General features: G+C 37.5%; 1 protein-coding gene across 1 annotated transcript in view; it reads right to left on the bottom strand.

The window, feature by feature from the left end:
* stg1 (stargazin-like protein) overlaps window positions 1–23,531 on the bottom strand; it is a 323,672-nt gene that overhangs the window by 6,933 nt on the left and 293,208 nt on the right. The window contains exons 2-3 of the mRNA XM_074184840.1: window positions 18,182–18,274; window positions 2,572–2,712 (exon numbers count right to left, since the gene is read on the bottom strand). Of these exons, the coding sequence (XP_074040941.1) occupies window positions 2,572–2,712; window positions 18,182–18,274 (234 nt within the window). The remainder of the gene's footprint in view (window positions 1–2,571; window positions 2,713–18,181; window positions 18,275–23,531) is intronic.

The raw sequence follows: 23,531 nt of genomic DNA, 5'->3' as shown, positions 1-23,531 counted from the left end.
TTTTTATCAAGATTTTTCATAAATGTCATGAACTGGTTGAGCTGCCGTGTAGTACGAGCAACTCTGGAACAGATGAGAATATCTTGTACATATCTGTACCAAAAATAAATATGTTTTTCACCCAGGTCGGAATTTACTATAGTAGTCTTCAAATGTACTATATTGATCTCTAAGTTGTTCATAAATATTTCTGCTAAAAGTGGGATAAGGGGTGTTTGTTTATAAAATTTTTCAATGAACTGTAAGTACTTCTGATTTAGGCATACATCGAAAGCTGTCGAACCCCTCCTGCCCTAAACTATATGGCCTAATGAAAATTCATAAATACAAGATAACCCTATAAGACCGGTAGTTTCCGGTGATAAAGTAATTGGGCATACTTGAAGATTGGATATAAATCAAATACACTACAATAACAATTCACAATTGAAGTAAAAATGATTCCAAACCATTCCTTAGAATGCAAAAACAAGCTCCCGAATCTAAACTTGCACAACGCAAGCAAGGGTTGGAAACTCAATTATTTAGAATCTTTGCATAAGAATAAACATTGACGATGTTATATACTGAATGACCAAATCGATTTGTTCTGTGGCAAGTGAGGACCACAAAAATTCTTCCCTTCAAGACTAACTTGGTGTCAATTTTCGTTTATATAATACGCCAAACGAATATAAACATCAGTAATTCATATCTAAAACGAATAAACTAATTCCAGAATTATACTGGGAGATTGAAGAAAACGGGCAGGTATTTATCCATTCATTTATTCATATTTGATCAGAATACGCCTCTTCTTTCATACACCACTAGTCTAGTTCACAAGATAAAAATAGTGAAAAATAGAGAATGGTCGAACAAATACGTGAAATTGAGATGTGAATATTAATGGAATTTTTCCCCAACACCAAACCGTTATTTTTAATACCTCCTTCTCTTGAAGATGGTCACTTGGTGATTGAAACACGTGTTGAGGTGTTACAAATAACGGTTCCATGTTGGGAAAAAGCTCCAGTAATATTGATTACCACAACAAAGGTGGTGCAAACAGTGCATTACAAGTAAATTAGGATGTAAAAACAATCATTCAGGTTTTGCAAGTAATTGAAAAACTATAAAGAATTAAGGAATTGAAAAAATAGATCCTTGAAGAGGAGAAAGTTTTAAAAATAGTGCCACCTCTCGAAACTTCATCTCAACAGTTTATAATTTTAAATTAACGCCAAAAACAGGCCTCCGTGGGTGAATTTGGGGCAACTATCATCGGTCTTTTTCTATTCAAAATGTTTAAATAATCAGGTAAGAAATGTTTTTCATTTTGAAAATCATAATTGACATTCCTCAACGAATCACCAAATTTGTTTTCATTTATAATTTCATTCGTTAGGGATTACGATGGATAAAGAATTGCGTTGCACAGATCAGGTAAACGCAGTATCGGGTAAATTAACGTCAGCTTGTTGTGTCATTAGATACCTCAGGGATCACACTTGCTACATGAATGGCATTTTACAAGTCTTGTGTTTGTAAATCTTCTGAAGGAAAAATCCTGATTTGTTTACTTTGTAGTGAATGTTCAAGAGGTAGCAAAACCCTATGTGAATTTCTGAAACTTCATCTAGCGTTTCCTGATATGACTAATAACCAGTCCGTGCAAAGCTGATTGTTAAATCATCTGAAAATGGAATTTTTAACAGGTGATGATTTACTGTATTGCCAAACATGCGCCAAACTAACTGACTGATATAAGGAAATGAGTATAGCTGAGGCACCAGTCAATCCAATAATAACACTGATGATCTTCACACAAGACTCAACCTCTGACGGAAGCACCAAACTCTTTCGAAGGTTCAATATAGATGAACACTTCAATTTAGCAGACCACTATTATAATATTCATGCAGTCATTGTTCACTGTGGTTCTGGCGTTGAATTTGGTCATTATTACGCCTTGGTCAAAGATGGAACGGACTGGTTTTAGTTTGACGATAGTCGAGTCACGAAGTGTTCTGGCTATGTATTAAATTCATTGGAGCCTCTGGAGACACCCTACATTTTGTTTTATGAGAGAGATAACATTGGCAGATCAGCTGCAGCTGAAAAAGCAAATGCGCCACTGGAATCAATGAAGTCGGTCCGGAGCGCTAATTAATTTTTGTTCTTGTTTTATAATCCCATGATTTGTATTGAAAATCTATTCACAAAATAGATTTTTGATTTATTGAAAAAATATATTTTTGTAACGTATTTGCATTAGATGTCGCGTCCGCATCTCCAACTGGGATTGAGTCACGAGGGGTGCAACAATTTTTTTTTAGTTTCCTATTTTTGAAGGAATCATTGAAATATTTGCGAAAATCTGAATACTGATTTGTTTATGGACTCTGCAATTTTTTATGTGCCGATAAACATTGCCGAATCGGATGAACCATCGCACGATTTTTTCCGACATTTATTTCTATTTTCAACTCGTGTACTAGATTACACATATACAAAAATATTTTGAATGGTTATGTCTAATACTAGCTCATTTTGAAAAGTAATCATGAATAAATAAAAATTTCACATTACCTGTCTGTATGAAAATAACTCCGGAAAATAATGTATAACGTGCTCTATTATCCATACATTGGCCAATTAAACAGGACATATAACCAATCAGAATAAATATGCTTCCCATGATGATGAAAATAATCGACTTTTTGACTGCATCTGCAAGAGAAAAAATTCAGAATGTTAATCAATAATCAAATCAGTTAAAATAGATGAGCTGGAGTAAAAAATGGGATCAAATGCGAATTACAAGAATTTTTTTACACCCATCTTCGTTTATATTATGATTTTCTGATTCGTAACATTCTAGTGCAAACTTTAGCGAGGAGGAGCCTCAAAAACACTTATCAATAATCAACAGAAAATTCAAATGTGCATTTTTAAAATGATATACGGTATGTAAAAGTCAAATGGAATAAATTCATTATTTCGGTCACTGTACATATTAAAAAAATACCAAAATACGTCAAATGTTAATTATAATTTGAAATTTTTTAAAGTAAAATTGCCACCCCTACCTTCAACCCCCTTCGAATGACAGGTACAACCCCCAATTTTTTAAATGGTAAGTATATGTTTGTGATATTTTGTTTGAAAGGTCTTTTTATTCTCTATCCAAAACTGTAATCGCTTTCAAGTTCATTGCAACAATTGAGATAAAATAAATTAAAATTATGTGGTTACCGAAATTCGATAAAATACACTCAAAAAATAATGCAAAATGTAATGAGATGTAGAATACAAAACAGAACTATAGATGTTGACGAAGTAGATGTTCAAAATGTTCCCGCGAACATCTTGACAACATCCTAATCTCAAATGAAACTGTCTTCTAACATCATTTAACATATCAGGCGTAACCGATCTAATCGCACGCGTTATTGGTTCTTTCAAGGCATTCAAATCTGAAGGTTCAGTTTTGTACACAATGCCCTTTGCATATCTCTATAAAAAAAATCTAATGACGGAAGATCATATGATCGCGTTGGCCATTCAATCGATCCTCGCCTCCTTATCCACCGAATGGGAAATGTTGTATCGAGGTATTGCCGTACATTAACTTGGTAATGTGGTGGTGCTGCATCCTGCTGAAACCATATCGTATTCCCTGGAACTTGAGCGTTTCCTGGATCAGGATATAAATTTGCTAAACTTCGAAAGACATCATTTTGAAGTAGTGCCAAATAGTTGCCGCCATTCAAGTTGCCCTGAATGGAAGCAATTATATGGTTTCCTACAATTCCTGCCCAAACATTAACCTTTTGAGGGTATTGCGAGTGTTCTTCTCTCATCCAGTGACAATTTTCCGTTGACCAGCAGCGGCAATTTTGCCGATTAGCATGACCGTTAAAAAAACACTCTTCAGAAAACATAACGTCTTCTAATTGGATGATATTGTTTTACAACATGTCCATCTTTTGCTCACAAAAATAAGTTCTTCTATCGGAATCGTCTTCCATGAGCTTCTGAGTAGGTATCATTTTATAGGGATGCGTTTTATTTTTTTTCAATATGTTTACTATCAATGAATGGCTACTTTCTGTTGTATTCGAGTTTAATCTTCGTAACCAATCATCTGTAAAACTGTTATTTTATGCATTTCCGTTAATCTAACCATTTGTCAGACTTAAGGTTAACGAACTTCAAACTTAAATTGAAATGCTGACAACTAATGTTGTAACATACAAAATACGGCGTTTTAAACTAACGTTGCCATTGAAATCATTTGAAGTTTTTCAAAGGATACCATCTAAAAAGAATTTTGCTATGGTTTTTACTTACTGTCTTATTATCAATACCTCATCACGAAATAAATTTTGAGTATATTGCAATAATATTGCAATATATCCTAATTGTTGCAATAATCTTGAAAGCAATAACATTTTTGAATTGAGAATGAAGAGACCTTTCAAACGATATATCAAAAGCCTATTCTTCCCCTTGAAAAAATTGGGGTTGTACCTGTCATTCGATGGGGGTTACACTTTTTTTGAACCAAAAGTTTTTAATGTGCTACCGTCTGAACTCAAAAGGATTAACTCATACGGAATGTTCAAAAAAAAGTTCAAAACTTGGCTGTTCACTATTCCGTTAGAAAGACTAGAAAGCTGCAAGCAGAGTATGTTACAGACTTGCATGAGATGTTGCTCATAATATAAATTGCAGATGTAATTATTCTAAAGTGATTTTAGTGGCAAATTTTTTCCTTAATCTGATATAAAACTTAATATTTCAGAACTATAAGTTGACTAAATCTTTTACAATCTCATTTCATTTTGAATTGTTCAATCTTTGATTTGAATTTCAATCTTCCAGTATCAACAATGTATATATTTTTATATTCAAACCAAATTAGAAAATATTTGTATTCAAATGATGTTCATGCTATATGTTCAAACAGAGATTGATTTGGTTTGTTATTGAATCGTTTAGATCTGCATCTGCATCTACATTTTATATTTAAACAGATCTGAATTAAGATATGTAACGTAATAGTACGAATAAAACATTATTATAATTGTATATGCCAAAGATTATTTGGAATAGATTATTTCGAAAAGTTAGTGATTGTTCAGCGTTGAGTTGCAGAATTTTTAGGAATTACAGCGCAAATTTTATAGTCCTCTCAGCTGCATTGGAAGTTATCCTGAAAATAAATAAAGAGAATTCGATAATAAATAAATAAATAAAAGAGAATCTCCAATTCGTCTTATTTTTTCAGATAGTCTTGGAATGTAAGGTATAACATTAGTTGTGAAAGGTGTCGGTGGATGTTGAGTCGGTAATTGTTTAGTTGGATGTTGTTGAATTCGTGAAGCTGTTTGTATGTTCGTTTGGTTTTTAATTGACTCTTTATTTTCTAATGCATTTATCGTTGAATTTATGAACGAATCTGGATAAGCGTTATCTTTCAAAACAGATTTAATTAATGATATTTCTTCATTGAGATTCTCAGTTGAATTGCATATCGCTTTAGTTCTTTTGTAAAGACAATTTATTATACCTTTTTTAACACTGGCATGATGATTTGATGAATAGTGAAGAAATCTATTTGTATGTGTTTTCTTCCGATAAACATTTGTATCTGATGACTTCTCTAACATTACATCAAGTTCTCCATTATAATTTTTATATTTTTCAGATTGTGAAAGGCAACAAATACCCAAAAAAGGTCGATAAAAAAAATTGAAAATATTTTAGAGACCAAAAAAATACTTGTTCGCTCTTGTAATTGACATCATCATATCATTAAAAACTCTTCAAAGTTATTTATTCACTCACAAAGTGAATATCAAATGCCACCCATATCACAATCAGACCTCATATTGGTAATCGCCAGAGTAGCTCAGCGGTAACGTATATATTTTTGTATACAGTGTGTCAATTTGAAAACTTCCCACCCTCAATATCTCCCTTCCAGTACATAATATGAAAAAATGGTCAGACAGGTCAACTTTATTTGCAAGGGGGACACTCTGAATGAATATTTTCAACCCTCGGGGTTCAACCCCCTAGGAGGGGTGGATGTTACCCTCAGAATTTCAAATGGAAAGGGGGGTCAAGTGGCACATCATTTTGAAGGGCATTCAATTCGCTTGCCGACGGTGCCCTCATTTATTATTTTCCGATCAGCAGTATCCGAAAATGTAGTTCTAAACTAATAGAAGTAATTAGAATTGGCCTATACTAAAATGCCTGGTTATCAAGTTAGTATGCAAAGGAATACAATTTATTGACTCTCTTATAAGTAAAACTTGTGATGACGGGTCAGCTTTTCAACTTTCCATCAGGGGTAAAATTAGACAAGCCTCAAAAAATTTACATTAATTAGTTATCTGATTTCGGTGACTTTCATTTGGGTTTATTATCGGATTTAAAACTCTTATCCCTTTTTTGTTACTTCTGCTATAAAAAGTATCGTTTTTTGAGCAAAAAAGGTGTTCATCGCATTCAAGCCATTTGGTAGTACTATCATTTCAGTTTCATTTGTTGAGCTGATCAGCGATACCTTAGAAAGTGTATAAATTGTAAGAATGGTTTACACTATCCAAGACCGAATTGAAATAATTTTTATTTATGGAGAGGTGGGCAAGTGCGCACGAAGGGCGGCATCTCTTTTTAATGAAAGAAATCCAAATCTTAATATAAGTCACCGGTATGTGCTTGATTTGGTGACAAAGTTTTCCGAAACTGGTTCGGTGAAGAATAAAAAAGGAATAACCCCAGAGTACTGAATGAGGATGCTCAAATTGAGGTGTTGGGAACATTTGCTGCAGAGCCGACTAGCTCCTTACGATCAGTAGCAGAACAGACGGGAATGTCACACGAGACTGTAAGGAAAGCACTGAAAATGCACAAATTTCATCCATATAAAATGCAGATTCTCCACGAGCTCCATGAAGATGATTATGACAGAAGAATAGAATTCTGTGAAATCATGACTCTTCGAATCAATGCTTTACCTAATCTTCTGTTCAATATCTGTTTCAGTGATGAATGTTCATTTTTCCTGAATGGCAATGTTAATAGGCAAAATTGTCGCTATTGGAGTGACGAAAACCCTCACAATTTTCGAGAAGGACATACACAACACCCACAAAAAGTTAATGTTTGGGCTGGTATTCTTGGAAATGCCATTATCGGACCTTTATTTTTTGAAGAAAACTTGAATGGTGATCTGTACCTAGATATGCTTCAAGCACCTATCGATCCACTTATAACTCACGAGCTCGAAACTCAAATTGATGCACACGGTAATTTACTGTTGCAGGAAGATTTGTTACATTTCCAACAGGACGGTGCGCCACCTCATTATTTTCGCCCCGTCCGACAATGGTTGAACGAGCGATTCCGGGAGAGATGGATTGGCAGAAGGGGATCAATTGAGTGGCCACCGAGATCACCGGATTTGACTCCATTAGATTTTTTTCTTTGGGGATATCTCAAATCTGTCGTTTATAAAACACAGCCCACTGATATGGATGACCTCAAAGGACGAATTACAGCAGCATGCCGGTCAATTAGTGGTGAAGTTTTCCAAAATGTTCGAGAGGAGTTCGAAAACAGACTGTATTACTGTTTAGAGCAGAATGGACAACATTTTGAACATATTATCAGATAAAGCGTAACAAGATGGTTGAAATTTGTTTTTTGCAATTTAGTATTTTTTGTTTGCACTCGATGCGTATTTCGTTAACTAAGTAGTTCTACATTCCTCTCACATCCACGAATTCGAATATTACTCAAGGGTTGGAACGATGCTACCTAGTACGATGCTCACCTTTTCCAATAGTCCATTACAATCATTTGTTTTGAATACCAACCTGAATACCAAACATCTAGTGCGGGCGAGTTTTAATCATTTATTCTTATTCACTTCTAATCACCGTTCGTTTGGAACGTTATTGTTCAAAAACTGCTCATCAAAAACTAATGAAAAAGGTATCATTGGCAAGAGAATTGAATGCCCTTCAAAATGATGTGCCACTTGACCCCCCTTTCCATTTGAAATTCTGAGGGTAACATCCACCCCTCCTAGGGGGTTGAACCCCGAGGGTTGAAAATATTCATTCAGAGTGTCCCCCTTGCAAATAAAGTTGACCTGTCTGACCATTTTTTCATATTATGTACTGGAAGGGAGATATTGAGGGTGGGAAGTTTTCAAATTGACACACTGTATATTTTTTCTATAACCCGAGTTCAAATCCCACTGCTAGAAGTTTTTCTTATGTAGATGATATAATTCTATATTAATTTTACTCCTCGGAGGGGTTTATTCTTAGGTTGTGATGATTATTGGTGTTTCTGGAGCATGCCTAAAAAAAGCTCTGAAAGATATGCAAATACATCATATTAAAGATATGGCCGAACTATACAACAAAGTTCCGGACACAAAAACCAAAATCAAAAGCCCATTTATTGTTTGTGGCAATTTCTATAATATTTGTAGAGAGTACATGAACCTGAGACCAAGAAATGTTGACAACTATGAAGAGGGCAATTAATTCACCGGATAACCCAAAAGTCGAAAGCTTGTTGAGCAGGTAGCAGGATACTATGGTCAAGTATGTCGAACGCTTTAGAAAAATCAGTGTAGATGACATCAGTCTTAGACTGACAATCAATACCCTCTGCAATATAATGAGTGATTGTTACCAGATTCGTGATGGTTGAACGTCCTTATATGAAACCATGTTGATTGGGGCTAATACTGTTGCTGGCATGACAATAGATTGTCTTCTCAAGAAGCATCTCAAACACTTTACAAAAGTTGCATATATGGTAGAGATTGGTCTGTTATTTTGTATCTCACTTTTATCTCCTTTTCTGAAAATTGGGCAGACTTTCATCATTCTTCATATTGATGGTACAGTTGATGTTTTCAGGCATATTTTAATTAGAGTTGTTAGTGGTTCAACGAGAGCTGAGGCACAATCTTTAATAATGAATGCTGGAATATGATCAGGTCTCGCAGTAAATTTAGGCTTTAATTTTTTAGGGTATGATAAACATCTTCAATACTAAAGTTTTTGATTGCTAAGCTGGGAATATCACTACTGTTATTCACATGGTCACTTAATGTTGACACTATACAGGGTGTTCCTTAAACACATGCTAATATTTGAGGAGGAAATTCTTAGACCCATTATGAGAAAAAAACTTTCTACGGACGTATGTCCTAAACGCCTTAACTTTTGAGATACAGGGTGGCAAAGTTTTCAAAAATTATCAGATTTTTATTAATAACTGAGATAATTTTGTAGACATCTTTGGCATATTTGGTACATATATTCCATGCCTCAAGGCGCATTTTCTGATGTACACAAATTTGTATTTTTTCAAACAGTGGCATCCCTACGGGTTTCGCATTGAATATTTTTGGGGAGAAAGTACTACGCCAATGCTTTCTTTTCAAAATAAAATCATTTTTAAAATCCTCATTTATTTTTGATAAAATTTGATCTCTTGGTATTTCTTTGTCCGACGCATGATTTTCACTCAAAAAAATAAAAATCGACAGAAAGCAAATTAGGAAATTAGATCAATTCTAAAATGAATAAGAATCTGAAAATTGCTTCATAACGCATTATCACTTCATTAATAATATTTGAAAACATAATCTGCAAAAAACTAAATTTTTCACAAAAATGATTTTTATTTTATTTTGTGACAGTAAGTCTAAATGAATAGAACAAATTTGTTAGTTAGTAATAATACCAAAACTGATTATAAAAATTGTTGGAAGTGGCCACCTGCACTTAGTATGCATGCTTCCGCCCTTCTACGCATGGAATTACACACCCATTCAAATATTCCCGGCGTATTTCGTATAGTTTCACACGAGGCAACTATTCGCTCTCTAAAATCTTCTAAAGTATTAACGGGAGTTTTATACACAAGAGTTTCAAGGTGACCCCATAAAAAAAATCTAAACTGTTGAGATCGGGGGATCTTGCTGGCCATTGCTGAGGTCCTCCGCGACCTATCCAACGATTAGGATAAACTGTATTTAAATGGTTTCGGACAATTACACTGAAATGAGTAGGGGCGCCATCGTGCATGTACCATATTCGATTCCTTAACGCAAGTGGCACATCTTCCAATAACCCAGGTAAGTCTTCTTCGAGAAAGTGTGAATAAGAACGACCATCAAGGCGTCCTGGTAGAAAAATTGGGCCTATTAGATGATCACCCATAATTCCTGCCCATACATTAACCGAAAATTGGTGTTGGAAATGGGTTTCGGTTATTGCATGGGGATTTTCTTCAGCCCACACATGATTGTTATGGAAATTTTGAATGGCATTCCGAGAAAAATTTGCTTCGTCTGTGAACAAAATTTGTGTCTCAAACTGCGGATTTAGTGCAATACTTTGTAGATACCACTGACTGAAGTTCACACGCTGTGGAAAATCTCTGGGGAGTAATGCCTGCACTCTTGAAATATGGTATGGGTATAACAAAAAATCAACCAAAATACGCCAAACAATTTGATGACAAATATCCAGAGTTCTAGCGATCTTCCTCGTACTCGTCTCAGGATGTTCCTCAATTTCTTGCAGCACCGCTTCCTCAATTTCAGGAGTTCTTACTACACGCGGTCTACCTTCCGGAGTTCCTTTCTTGAAACTACCAGTTTCCCCAAGTCGACGATGAATATTTGAAAAGGTTCGGCTATCTGGTGAGGCACGATTAGGATATCTTTCCTGATAAATGCGCCTGGCTTCTGTTGCATTACCATCGGCAAGGCCATATACGTAATGCATTTGCGCCATTTCCGCATTCGTATAATTTACCATATTTACTGATATTCAGAAAAACAGCGGACTACCAAAATAACTTCAATAATACTTCAAAATCAATCAAAACGCGCTGTGACAGTTTTTAACACCAACACCTTACTTTAAACCAACATCAATATTAGCCACTGACGTTTGTACATACAGAGAATTCGTTTTTTATTGCTATGGTGGGTACGCTGTTTTTTCTGCTTTTAATCTCTAAAAGAAATCACATATCGACAAACTCTATATTTCCAAGAGGTGCAGTATATAAATTCTGCTACACGTCATTTATTCCAGGATAACTAAATTTATGTTTTCAAAAATTATTAAGCGGTGCTGCGTTATGGCGTAATTTTAATTGAGAACAGTGCATCTGACAACAAACAAATACCTTTTAGATCCTCAATTATTTTGCAACAAATCTGATCTCTTAGTTTGCTTTCAGTCGATGCACGATACCGCATCAGATTTTTAAGGAATTTATCCTTAAGTAAAGCGATTTTTAATTTTTTGAGCGAAAACCATGCGTCGGACAAAGAAAACCCAGCAAATCAAATATGCTCAAAAATGTATATAGATTTTAAAAATAATTTTTAATTCAAGATAAAGCAGTGGCGTAGTATTTTTTTCGCCAAAAATATACATTTCAAAACTCGTACTTACGCCACTGGCAGAGAAAATTAAGAAAATTGTACATCAGAAAATGCGCCTTGAGGCATGGAACATATGTACCAAATATGCCAAAGATGTCTACAAAATTATCTCAGTTATTATTAAAAAACTGATTATTTTTGAAAACTTTGCCACCCTGTATCTCAAAAGTTAAGGCGTTTAGGACATACGTCCATAGGACGTTTTTTCCTCAAAATGGGTCTAAGAATTACCTCCTTAAATATTAGCATGTGTATAAGGAACACCCTGTATAAGAACCACTGAAGAAATCTGCAAAACCATTAAGAATATCTGAGGTATTATCGAGTAGCTTGCCTTCATGTAACATTTTATCTCCGATTCCATTCGGATGTTTTGACTTGTCAATGAATGACAAAAACTTTTTGGGGTTATGTATAATCTCGCTCTCAGGTTTCTGAATAAATTTTTTATAAGCTATTCTAATATCTGCTTTGATTTCTGCCCGAAGACGTTTGAATTCGTGAAAAGCGTGAATGTCGCCGTTTCTGTTGTATTTACACCAAAATTTTGTTTTTGTTCGAATTTTCTTCATCAATGCACCATCAAAGTAGGCTGGATAATTATTTTTAGATTTTATCGAGAATTTTGGCACGCAGCGATCAAATACTCTGTATAATTTTTCATAATACAGGCATCATCTGCATTGCGAAACGCATTCAGAAACGTCCAATCGAGATTGAGGATCAGCTCATACATGAGCGGATATACGGCAGAGAATAATAAATATGTGTAGAGTTATTGACGTTACTGTGTTCAAAAATGTTGGACATGAAATATCGGATAGGCTGTTCATATGTCAAGAAGTTCAAGGCATCCATTTCAAGCATCTTCTGAACTGACCTCAAGCTTATTCCCTCATATTATGTAGTTAAATTTCAGTGCATTCAGGCAACCGTGTTAGGAATCACACGTTAAAAGGTAAGACCTCGTTAGTCCTTAGCTTGCACAAGTTTCTCAACTTCTGAGAGTTGTCGTTCGTATGGGGGTGGCAGCTGATTAACGGAAAAACAGATTTTAAACAGATTTTTTCTGAAACAGAATTATTGTTCCGCCCTTTTGTAGTAGTTGAAGTTATTGACATTATATTCTAGGGTTGTGAAGCATTTGGCAGGAGCTTCAAAAAGATGTGTCACAAGAACCCCCTTTTCATTTAATTTTTTCCCATATGGCGCCCAGTCGCCATCTTGAAAGTTTCGTCTGTCCAGTTCCCTTCAAAATGAGGTATTCATGCATTGATGTCAGTAACCCAAATTTCGACATATTACATTAATTTTCGCTGTGAAGAAATACGATAATTTCTGATTGTTCCTGTTAGATGATCAGCCATTTACCAGATTTTAAACAGATTTTTTACCAGTGGTTAATTTCTCGTGATAGTTTAGTGCGTTGGTTATAGTGCGCAAGAACCTACCAGACTTCTGGTGAGTACATTCCAATTTATCTTTTTCGTTTCTGTTCATTGTGCTCACGCCTGATAAGTTTCAATTTCGTTCAAATTTGTCCACTAGTAGTATGGAGGAACTGCTTCGCGGTCTGGCTGGAAGGGACAGGACCGAGATAGTTAGCATTATATGCCAGCTAATCTCGTGCTTTGGCCTGGATCAGTCAGAACTGCACGGCAGCACATTGCCAATCTCTGGGACTGACAGCCGCGAAACAGGGAGTGGCTAATGCCCCTACTGAAAGTGGAATAAAATTTAAATTTTTTGAGTTGACCCGTTCAAAAAATAAAAGGGGAGGGGGACTTTACAGAAAATGGTACTAAGTGGACGTAGATAGCTCAATTACAACTACCCCTCAGTCTACATCGAAAGTAGTTGAGAACGTATAGTACCACGTCAACAATCTCTAAAATGGTCAATTCTCGTCCATTGGAAGACAAAATCGAAGCGATTTTTATTTAAGGTGCGACGGGCGTAACTTCCACGAGACTGTAAGGATTTTCATTGAACGTTTTCCGAATCGTCCTATCTGTAGAAAATATTTGGGGGAACTTGTATCCAAATTCACTTTTACCGGTAGTGTACATAACAGGTCATCCGTCCATTCCGGAAGAATAGCAAGTGCAAATATTTGGTGAGATGGTAGTAAATCCTGCACAGTCTACTTATTTCGTCGCGAATGTTTGTGAGGTGTCTCCTTTTACTGTGTGGAGACTTTTGAAGATGAATAGGTATCATTCATACAAAATTAAAATGGTGCACCAATTAACTGAAGATGACCCTGATCGAAGAACATAATTCTGCGACATCATGACGAAAATCACAATATTTGTTTCGGCGACGAATGCACATTTTTTTGAACGGCAATGGTTGGGCAGAAACATTGGGAAACCATATTGTAGGACCTCTATTTTTGCTGGAATGCTGGAAACTACCGTTGACCCTTTCATCACTGAAATCGTTGAAGCGAATCCTAATGAATTTGGTATTTCTGTATCTGTATCTGTAGAGTAGGGAGGATGAGTGTAAGCCCACGCACTTAGGCCACATGTGACCCATTGTACATCCTCCCGAGGAGTTGTCCTCCTAGGTCGTCGTCCATCCTGTCCTTTCCAGGAAGGTGGACAGGTCGCTGGGAGACATCTCCTTCATATCAGCAGGTGTAGGCCAAGACTCGCCGAACACACACTCTCTTATTGACGATAACTCCGGGCACTCGCACAGGACATGCCTGACAGTCTCATCTTCCTGTTCACACATCCTGCATAGAGGTGTGTCCACTAGCCCCATATTATGTAGGTGTTTCCTTAGCTGACAGTGGCCAGTCAGAAATCCTACTGTAAGGCGTAGATTTTTCCTGGTCATCGCCAGATATTTCTTCGGCGCCAGCTTCCCAGGGTCGCCCAAGGTGATCCTGGCAAGATTACATCCTTTGATTCCATCCCATCTCTTTAGAGATTGAGCATGGGTGTAACTTTTGACTAGTTCCGCAATTGTCGAAGTCATCAGGCCGTGGGTGCCACTTGGTCCTAAAATTCTTAGTCCAGCCGCTTCCTTGGCTAAAGAGTCGGCAATGCGATTACCTTTACTCCTGTTGTGCCCTTTAACCCACCTCAGGATAATGTTATTATCTATCGAGGCTTTGGCTAAATCTTCGTGACACTCTAGTGCTAGCCCTGAAGTAACACGGTGTCTGTTCAAGGCTAATAGTGCTTGTCTGCTATCAGTGCAGATTGTTATGTTTTTGCCAGAAATTCTTTTCTTGGTTATTTCTTTTGTGGCGATTGAGATACCAGCCAGTTCTGTTTGGACCACGCTGGTATTTCTTCCCATTCCCCACTTAATCCTTAGGCTTAGTGATCTGGAGTACACTCCACATCCTGAGCCTTCTTTGGTTTTTGAGCCATCTGTATAAATCCGTATTGCATTTGTAACATCTGACTCTGTGTTCTGCTTGATTTGTATTTTGTAGGGTTTATTAAACACAAACCTGGGTTCAACTGCATCACTTGTTGCCTGCAGCAGAGGTTGCGCAGTAAGCGCTTTCTGCCATAGGCCCAACCTCAATCGACCCATTCCTACTTCTAGGTTTACACCAGCCGTGTGCAATCGTACCATGGCCATTAACGCAACCTCCTTAACGTACAGGTCCAGAGGGGTCAGACCCGTGATTAATTCCATTGCCGCGGTTGGTGTTGTTCTCATGGCTCCTGTGGTGTTTAAACAAGCCAGTCGCTGTATTTGGTATAATTTTTGGATGGCCGTTGCTTGTAGAACTTTAGGTCCCCATGCAATGGCTCCATACGTTAACATAGGTCTTATTATTGCAGTGTAGATCCAGGCGACTACACGGGGTGAAAGACCCCATGCGCGTCCCACTGTCCTCCGACATTGCTCATAAGCCACGTATGCTCTTTTTGCTCTACTCTGTAGATGAGAGTTCCATGTTAGCTTCTTGTCGGGGATAATACCAAGGTATTTCACCTCTTCAGAGAAGTTTAGTTGGCTTTTGAAGATTTCGGGAGGTTTTAGGCTCGTTAAACTTCTTTTCCTGGTGAAAAGGACCATCTCAGTCTTCTTGGGATTGATCGACAGTGAGTGTTCCTTACACCATGTTTCTATCAATTTGAGCCCATCCTGCGCTCTATCGCACAGTGTGTTTACAAATTTGCCGGTCTGCAAGATAACTATGTCATCTGCGTATGCAATTGTGTAGAATCCATTTTTGTTAAGGTGATTAATTAGGGTATCCAGAACTATGTTCCAGAGAAGAGGTGATAAGACCCCTCCCTGTGGACATCTCCTCATGACCAGTCCTTTTACTGTGATGTCTTCTACATTAATACTTATTGCTCTGCTAGAGAGCATCTGGAGTATCCATTCTCCTACTACCAGGGGTACATTCCTGGAGTGTAGTTGCTGGGTAATTGTTGGAAAGGTTGTTTTATCAAACGCTCCCTCAATATCTATGAATATACCTAGGGTGGATTCTTTGTTATCCAATGATCTCTCGATTCTGCCAACCACATGATGAAGGGCCGAATCAGTAGACCTTCCCGGGGTATATGCATGCTGATTTGGATGAAGTGGGTTGTTAACAAGTACTTCATCTCTTATATACCGCTCATATAGTCTCTCCATGGTTTTTGAGAAAAACGATGTGAGACTAATTGGTCGGAATGCTTTTGGTAGGGTGTAGTCCATCCAACCTGGTTTGGGTATAAATACTACTCTTACTTCTCTCCACTTACTGGGAATATACCTCAGAGCTAGAGAGGCTCTGAATATTCCAACCAGGTGTGGCATAAGAGTGTCCAGTCCCCACTGAAGTAGGGCTGGTCTTATACCGCCAGGCCCTGGTGACTTGAAGGGGGAAAAGCTCGATATAGCCCATGTTATTTTGTCCTCATCAATTACTGTACTAGCATATTGCCAGTCATATTGTGAGGGTGTTATTGGTACATTCGTCCAGTTCGCCGTTCCAGGAAAGACAGAACCTGGGAAGTGAGTTTCCATAAGAATCTCAGCACTCTCCTGGAGGTTGGCGGCTTTGTCGCCATTTTCCCTCGTCAGGATGCCGATAGTCTTATGGTGGTCATTTGAGAGTGCCTTCTGTAGCCTAGAAGCTAGTGGAAAGTCTTCGACTGCCTCACAATAGGCTCTCCAGGCTTCTCTTTGTTTTCGTCTGCAGACTTTTTTGAACTCTCTGAGGTTGGCTTGATATATAACCCAGTCCTCTTCGAGTCTTGTACGTTTTGCCTTGTTAAAGGTCGAATTTGGTATTTATATTTTATTCTAAAAAGATGGAGCACCATCACATTACTCCCGGTCTTTGGATTGGCCGTCGATGTCCTACAGAATGGTCAGCCCGCTAGCCAGATTTGACACCTTTGGGCTTTTTTATTGGGCAATTTGAAGCAGAAGGTGTACGAAACTGCTTCAATATTGAATATTTGGCAGAGAATAATGAATATTTGTAGAGATATCGACGTTACTGTATTTGAAAATGTTCAGCGTGAAAAATCGGATAGGCTGCTCATCTGTCAAGAAGTTCAAGGCAACCATTTGGAGCATTTTCTGAACTAACCTCAAGCTCATTACCTCATATTATGAAGTTGAATGTCAATGCATTCTGGTCGGTAGCCAGGCGGTTCGACGTGGGTGCTTTGTTCACTCACTTGAATTGACTGCCGTGTTGGTCGGTGGTTCAAGCCCTAGTCTGAACGATCGATTTTCACTTGCTATCGTCCAACCCGTGTTAGAAATCACACGTTCAAAGGTAAGACCTCGGTAATCCTCAGCTCGCACAAGTTTCGACTTCTGAGGGTTGTCGTTCGTAGGGGTGTGACAGTTAGTTAAGGAAAAAACAGTTTTGTTCCGTCCTTTTGTAGTAGTTTATGATATTGACATCATATTCTAGGGTTGTGAAGCATTTGTCACGAGCTTCAAAAAGATGTGTAACAAGACCCCCCTTTCCTTTTAATTTTTGTTTTCCCAGATGGCGCCCAGTCGGCATCTTGAAAGGTTCATCTGTCAATTTCACTTCAAAATAAAGTATTCATGCATTAATTTCATTATCTCAAATTTCAATTTTTTGAGTGGACTCGTTCAAAAAATAAAAGGGGGGGAACATTAAAGAAATGCACTGTATAAGATCGACTCGACTACTCAATATGTCATTTTTCAATAGCCAACAGGAGTTATTGGAATATCATCAGAGATTGATTTTGTTTCATCCGATAAGATAGTCTCAACCACTTTCAATAAGATATTTCAGATTTGTACCTGTGAGAAAATATATTTCGAGTAAGCATATCTGAACGAACCAATTGCTAAATATGGGAAAATACATAGAACATCATCTAAATCGATTCACTAATAATGATTTCTTTTTCACTGCTACTGACTTCTGTGATATGGTACCAAATTATTCAAGTGCAGTTTGTATTATACCTATTCTGTTCTTCATTGAGATATCGATCATATTTGTTATTTGTGAATCATTTCTGTGATCATTTCATTACGAATGTTATTATTTAGGACCATTTCAGTTGAAGAGATGCTTTTCGAAAACCATCAAACCGATATTTCGCAAATACAATGTGATTTTTGACATGTGTATAATATAAATAACTGTATATAGCCTACATTTCAGATGAAAATAATATTTTAAGTTTTTCTTAAAATTTTTAAGGTGATAATACTCACATGGAATAGCCGGTGAAGAGTCATTGGGATCGGGACTGTATATCTCTTCGGAAAAATACTCTATTTTATTGCAATGGTATTCTCGTTCTCCAGCTGCAAAAAAGATGCATAATTGGTAAATGTTCAGTTCTTCAGTTGACTTTGGTTCATACTATCACTTTTAATCATGTTGAAAACCAGAATATCATATTTCAGTTCTCCAGCACAAATAGTTAGAAAAGTACATGTTGATAAATCAATTCAAAAATGAACGTGAGAAAGTAAAATGATCAGGATAATATACTCACTGTATAATTTTTGGGAGGGGTGGAAGATAGCCTTTGGCTAATCCTTTTCCTTTCATGTATAAATGTATTTTTATGCATAATAACCCCGAAGCCCCGATACATTCGGGAGGGCGCGCCAGCATTATCAACCAATGACCACTCCCCACACCGTGGGGTAAGTGATCATTGGTGAGAATCATGTGCCCTGAGCAAGCGCAGTGAGCCAAGAATGACAGCCTTCTGCATCTGTGCGGCTGAGATTTCTGCCTTAGTGCGGCAAGCCGGTATGATTTTAAGATTCGAGAGTAGAGAGGACATCATTCCACCAAGGACTCCAATAATAAGAACAACCATCTTGACAGAGTGATATGGATAGAGTCTGCGGAGTTCGAAGAGAAAATCTCGATATTTTATCCGTTTTTTCTCCCCTTTTCTGACGATATTCGTCTCGCCAGGAGCTGGAAACTCCACGACAAATATCGTTTTGCTCTGGTGGTCGAGAAGGACCACATCAGGCTTATTAGCTTGTGGGTGGGGAACGAATAGTTCCAATAAATTTGGCACTTCTCGCTGAAAGCAAGTGCATTAGGGTCTCGGGCGCCTCGCGGCAGGCCCTGCACCTTGTGTCAGGAACATCTTTTCCCATCACGCGACTGCGGTAGATTAAGGTGTTGAAGACACCATTCTGGCAAGCCATGATGAACCCCTCAGTTTCCGATTTCAACCAACTCAACCTGGAAAAGCGAAGGTCAGGCGCTTTGATAAGCCAAGGTCTCCAATGTTATTGAAGAAGACCCCATGCATTGGCTTATCCTTGTGTTTCCGCAGAAGTAAGGTAATCTCTGCGGCTTTTATCTGAGCTTTTTGCTGAACAGGTTCCAACTCGGTGACAGATTTGTGGTCACCTCGTTCAGTGTCGAAAACTATGCCGATTTCACCAGCTGCTGGGGCAGCTGCCCTGAAGAGAAATGCTCCAATTCCTGCTCTCCTCTCATGGTCACGGACCATGCAGAGGGTTGAATATCACCCGAAGACGATTGTGGATACTAACAATCGAAACGTCGTGAAGTAACTTGGCTTGGAATCTTTTAGTTTTTGATTTTCATTTCTTGGTAATAATTTTTAATTTTCGTTTCTTGTTAATAGTTCAATTTTTAATTGTTGCTTGTATTTTATTTCATTGTAATTTCCGTTTTCTTGCTAAACATAATTGTTATTTTTCAGTCAATTAAATTATCCGAATAATTTTGTTTTATCATGTTCATTTGTGAAATAATTATTGATATCTGTTTGAAAATCTGTTTTTCCGTTAACCAGCTGTCACAGCCTCACGAACGACAACCCTCAGAAGTCGAAACCTGTGCGAGTTAGGGATTAACGAGGTCTTGACTTTCAACGTATGATTCCTAACACGGGTTAGACGATAGCAAATGAAAATCGATCGTTCAGACTAAGGCTTGAACCACCGATCAACACGGCAGTCAATTCGAGTGAGTGAAAAAAGCGCCTGGCTGAGAAATTCATGAAATGAATCGAAAAATTTAATTTGGTCCAGTTCAATTCGATTCAATTCAGTCAGATTCATTGTTCAACGAAGAGGATGGTTTGTTTCCGATTTGATTTCAAACGCAGAAAACAAAGCAATTTTAATTCATCAGGATGAAAGTTGTATTCGGTTACAACCTAAGGTTACAGCGCTATGAGAGAAAGAAAGTTCGAAAACGGATAGAGAGTGACGCGCAAGGGTGAACACATTGATGTTACGAAGGTCTCTAAAGTGATTCTGTTGACGTGGGATAATTTTGGCTTCTCAATAATCTATGAGTAGAGCACAAAAAATAATATTCTCTTCAATTTGACATTTTCAGCTACCCGAGATTGTTTAAAAATGATGTCACATGATCTCTTCGTTTCAGCGAAAATAACGATCGGAGATAGGTATTCTGACTTTTTGGATCCTGGAAGAAGTTCCCAGCTCAAGGTGTGAGCCAAAAACAATATCACCGTAGTTGAAAATTGATTAAATAAATGTATCATCGCATAGTTTTCAGGCACTCACCTCTGTTGCGTCAGTAGAAATAATTTAGAATTGAGATTTCATTTCATAAGCTCTCAATCGAACTGAGGTTGAAAATGCCACGACTTGAATGCCTGCAATTTAGCGGTTCCTTCAATGAAATAACAATGGTGTACAACACAGCTGAACACATGGAAATGATTTTTATTTATCAGTGTTTATTAAGAACGAAGGCGAATTTTCAAAAAGCTTCATACTAACAACGCGTCTGGTATTGATGAAGTGCCCTTCGTCGTTTAAAAAAGTGTGCAAATGAACTTGCACCAGTATTTTGTAGACTTTCCAAACTGTCTCACAAGGAAGGAGTTTTTCCTTCTTGTTAGAAGATTGCTCGTGTTCAGCCCATTCCCAAAAAGGGCTTTAACATCTTGAGCGATCATCAATATGGCATTCGGAAACAGAGATCCACAGGCGACCTTCTATCGTATGTCATCCATATTTGGAATAACGCAATAAAGAAACATGGAGGGTCAAGATTTGTTGCGCTTGATATTTATTCAACCTATGACCATGTGTGGTATAGAGGTTTGCTGGCCAAACTTCTTCAGCTTCTTGAAAGAACGTTTTCTGCAAGTGACCTTCAATGAATATCTGTCAAATATTTTCACCACCAACGCTGGTGTTCCCCAGGAATCCATATTGTCTCCAACCCTATTCTTATTGTATATCTACGACTCACTGAAAAAAAACGAATTCAATATATTGCTTTGCTGGCGACAGCACACTCATTTTGGCATTCTATTTGGATTCCAGAACATCTGCAGATGCACATCTTCACCAGAAGCATATCTTATTGAGGATCTAGAAGTGATTTCAAATTGGGGTGGAAATAACCAGGTTTAATTCAATGCCACAAAAATCCAGGCATAGATTCTCTCCAGAAAGTTGAATGTCAAACAGGATATAATAATGCCAGGACAGACAATTCCGCTTTCTGTTTCGATAAGTTTGTTGGAGGGTTGAAATGGAGACCAAAATGTCTCAGCACAATCATGTCGCTGGAATCGCAAAGGGTGCTCCTCAAAAGCTTGAAATACTGTTCCGACCCAGAAAACTGTACAAACCTCAGCAACTTTTAATGCTTTTCAAAGCTCAGATCAGACCTTCTTTGGAGTGCTGTTATTATGTATGGAGCTTCACCCTGAGCATACCCTAAAGCTGGTGGATTTCATCCAGAAAAGAGCCTTCCGCCTGATTGGAGACGCGAACATCACTCGCAACCTTGATAGTCTGGCACATTGAAGAAAGGTTGGAGATTTGTCTCTTTTCTTAAGATACTTTAATGGAAAGTGTTCAAGTGACTTGGCCCATTTGATTCCACCTTCATATCAGAAATACGTAACGGATCGTGGCTGCTCATTGTTTTGAATTTCACGTCAGTACACCTTGAACTCCACTGTCTGGGAACTCTTCCATTCGAAAAGCTGTGTTCATGTGTAGTCTTCCTGAGATTGTTTTTTGAATGAATTTGATCTCCAGCCATTCAAATCCAATTTGAATCGCTACCTTCGCACAGCCACCGCTCTTAGAGTGCCACAAAGATTGTTTTTTGTCCTTAAAACAACAGCGGCACCTGGAGAGAAATGTACGTCACGTGTAAATTTGCCTACTAGTAGCAAAATTTCAATAAACTGGACGAAGCAACGTAAATTGAAATACTCGTCAGGCAGCTACAGCAACAGAATTATCCCGCGAATAAGCAAAGTACCTAAATCACATAAATTTCATTCACATAAAATGCACTGTTAGTACCGGGTTAAATTTGCGGTAAATATTTTCTCCTTGAAACTTTGAGTAAATAATACCATATTCTAATATCACGCTTCAATTATCAATTCGACTAGATCATTTCACCCGGTAAGTAAAAGAAGAATCCAATTTTTATTTTCCAGCTAACCTATACTTGAGGATATATGATTTGTTTAAAACAATTCCCAATTTATATTGAACACGTTTCTGGTTTTGAATGTTTTCTTTTGGACTAATTTACCTGGACTATGGTAATTAGTTGAAATGATGAATTTTCGATTTTTGATCTCGGATTGGCCGAGGTATCAGAGGGGCATGCGCGTTTATCACTGAACTTTTTCAAAATAGGCGAGAATGCAATCCTTCTCCCGGTCAAGGTCAAAATTCCTTGTTCTCGAAGATCGTAGCTGGCAGCCATTGAAGAAAATTTTAAAGGGCTTGTGGAATGAAAAGTTTGTGATATCAATTCCCTTGGAGGATTATATTCCTGGGCTCGATATTAGTGGAAATTATCCCCTATATTAAACTTATGATATTGTTGGTTGTGGCATTCCACTCTATTATTGAGGATTAGCAAATTTTCATGTGAGTCGGCATTTCTTTTATTTCATCATGTTCACTTATTCACCAGGAAGTGGGATTTCATATAATTTATCTCTCGTAGAGTTCGGAATTCATTCTTGAAATTCCATCGAATTTTTGCCGGACCGATTCCAAATTAAAGGAAAAGTAGTTGTTCAGAGTGTTTTTTTTTGGGAGATTGAAGATAAAATACAATACAGAACTGATGTACAATCCCTTAACTCAAGACATATAAATACTTTTACTATACCTCGCCACCATACTGATCGTTTTCTTATTGGTGGAAGCTATAAACACAAGCTTCATAACGGATGTATTTCCGGCATGCTCAAAAACAGCCATTGCTATTCCTTTGCACAAAGTAGGCAACACTAACAATCCTAACAATTTTAGGCCTATTCCTATGCTACCTGTCCTTGCTGAATTCATAGAAAAACTTGTTAAACACAAAATGTTGATATTTGTGAATAAGCATAATATTATTAGTAGCAGTCAGTTTGGGTTTCAGAGGTAGAAAAACACGGAAGATGCTATGTTCCGTCTACTGGAAAACGTTTGTCTCAATTTGAATAATGGAATTCTGCTGCAAACACTAGAAGTGTATGGCTTTAGAGATATATCTTTGAAATAGTTCAGATCATACCTGTCAGAACGTACTCAGAAAGTCAAACTCCCG

The sequence above is a fragment of the Leptinotarsa decemlineata genome, unplaced genomic scaffold (assembly GCF_025532065.1).
Source record: "Leptinotarsa decemlineata unplaced genomic scaffold, Ldec_3_MD MMD2_tig00026358_RagTag_RagTag, whole genome shotgun sequence".
Classification (NCBI taxonomy): Eukaryota; Metazoa; Arthropoda; class Insecta; order Coleoptera; family Chrysomelidae; genus Leptinotarsa; species Leptinotarsa decemlineata.
This window is presented reverse-complemented; position numbering and strand designations above follow the sequence as displayed.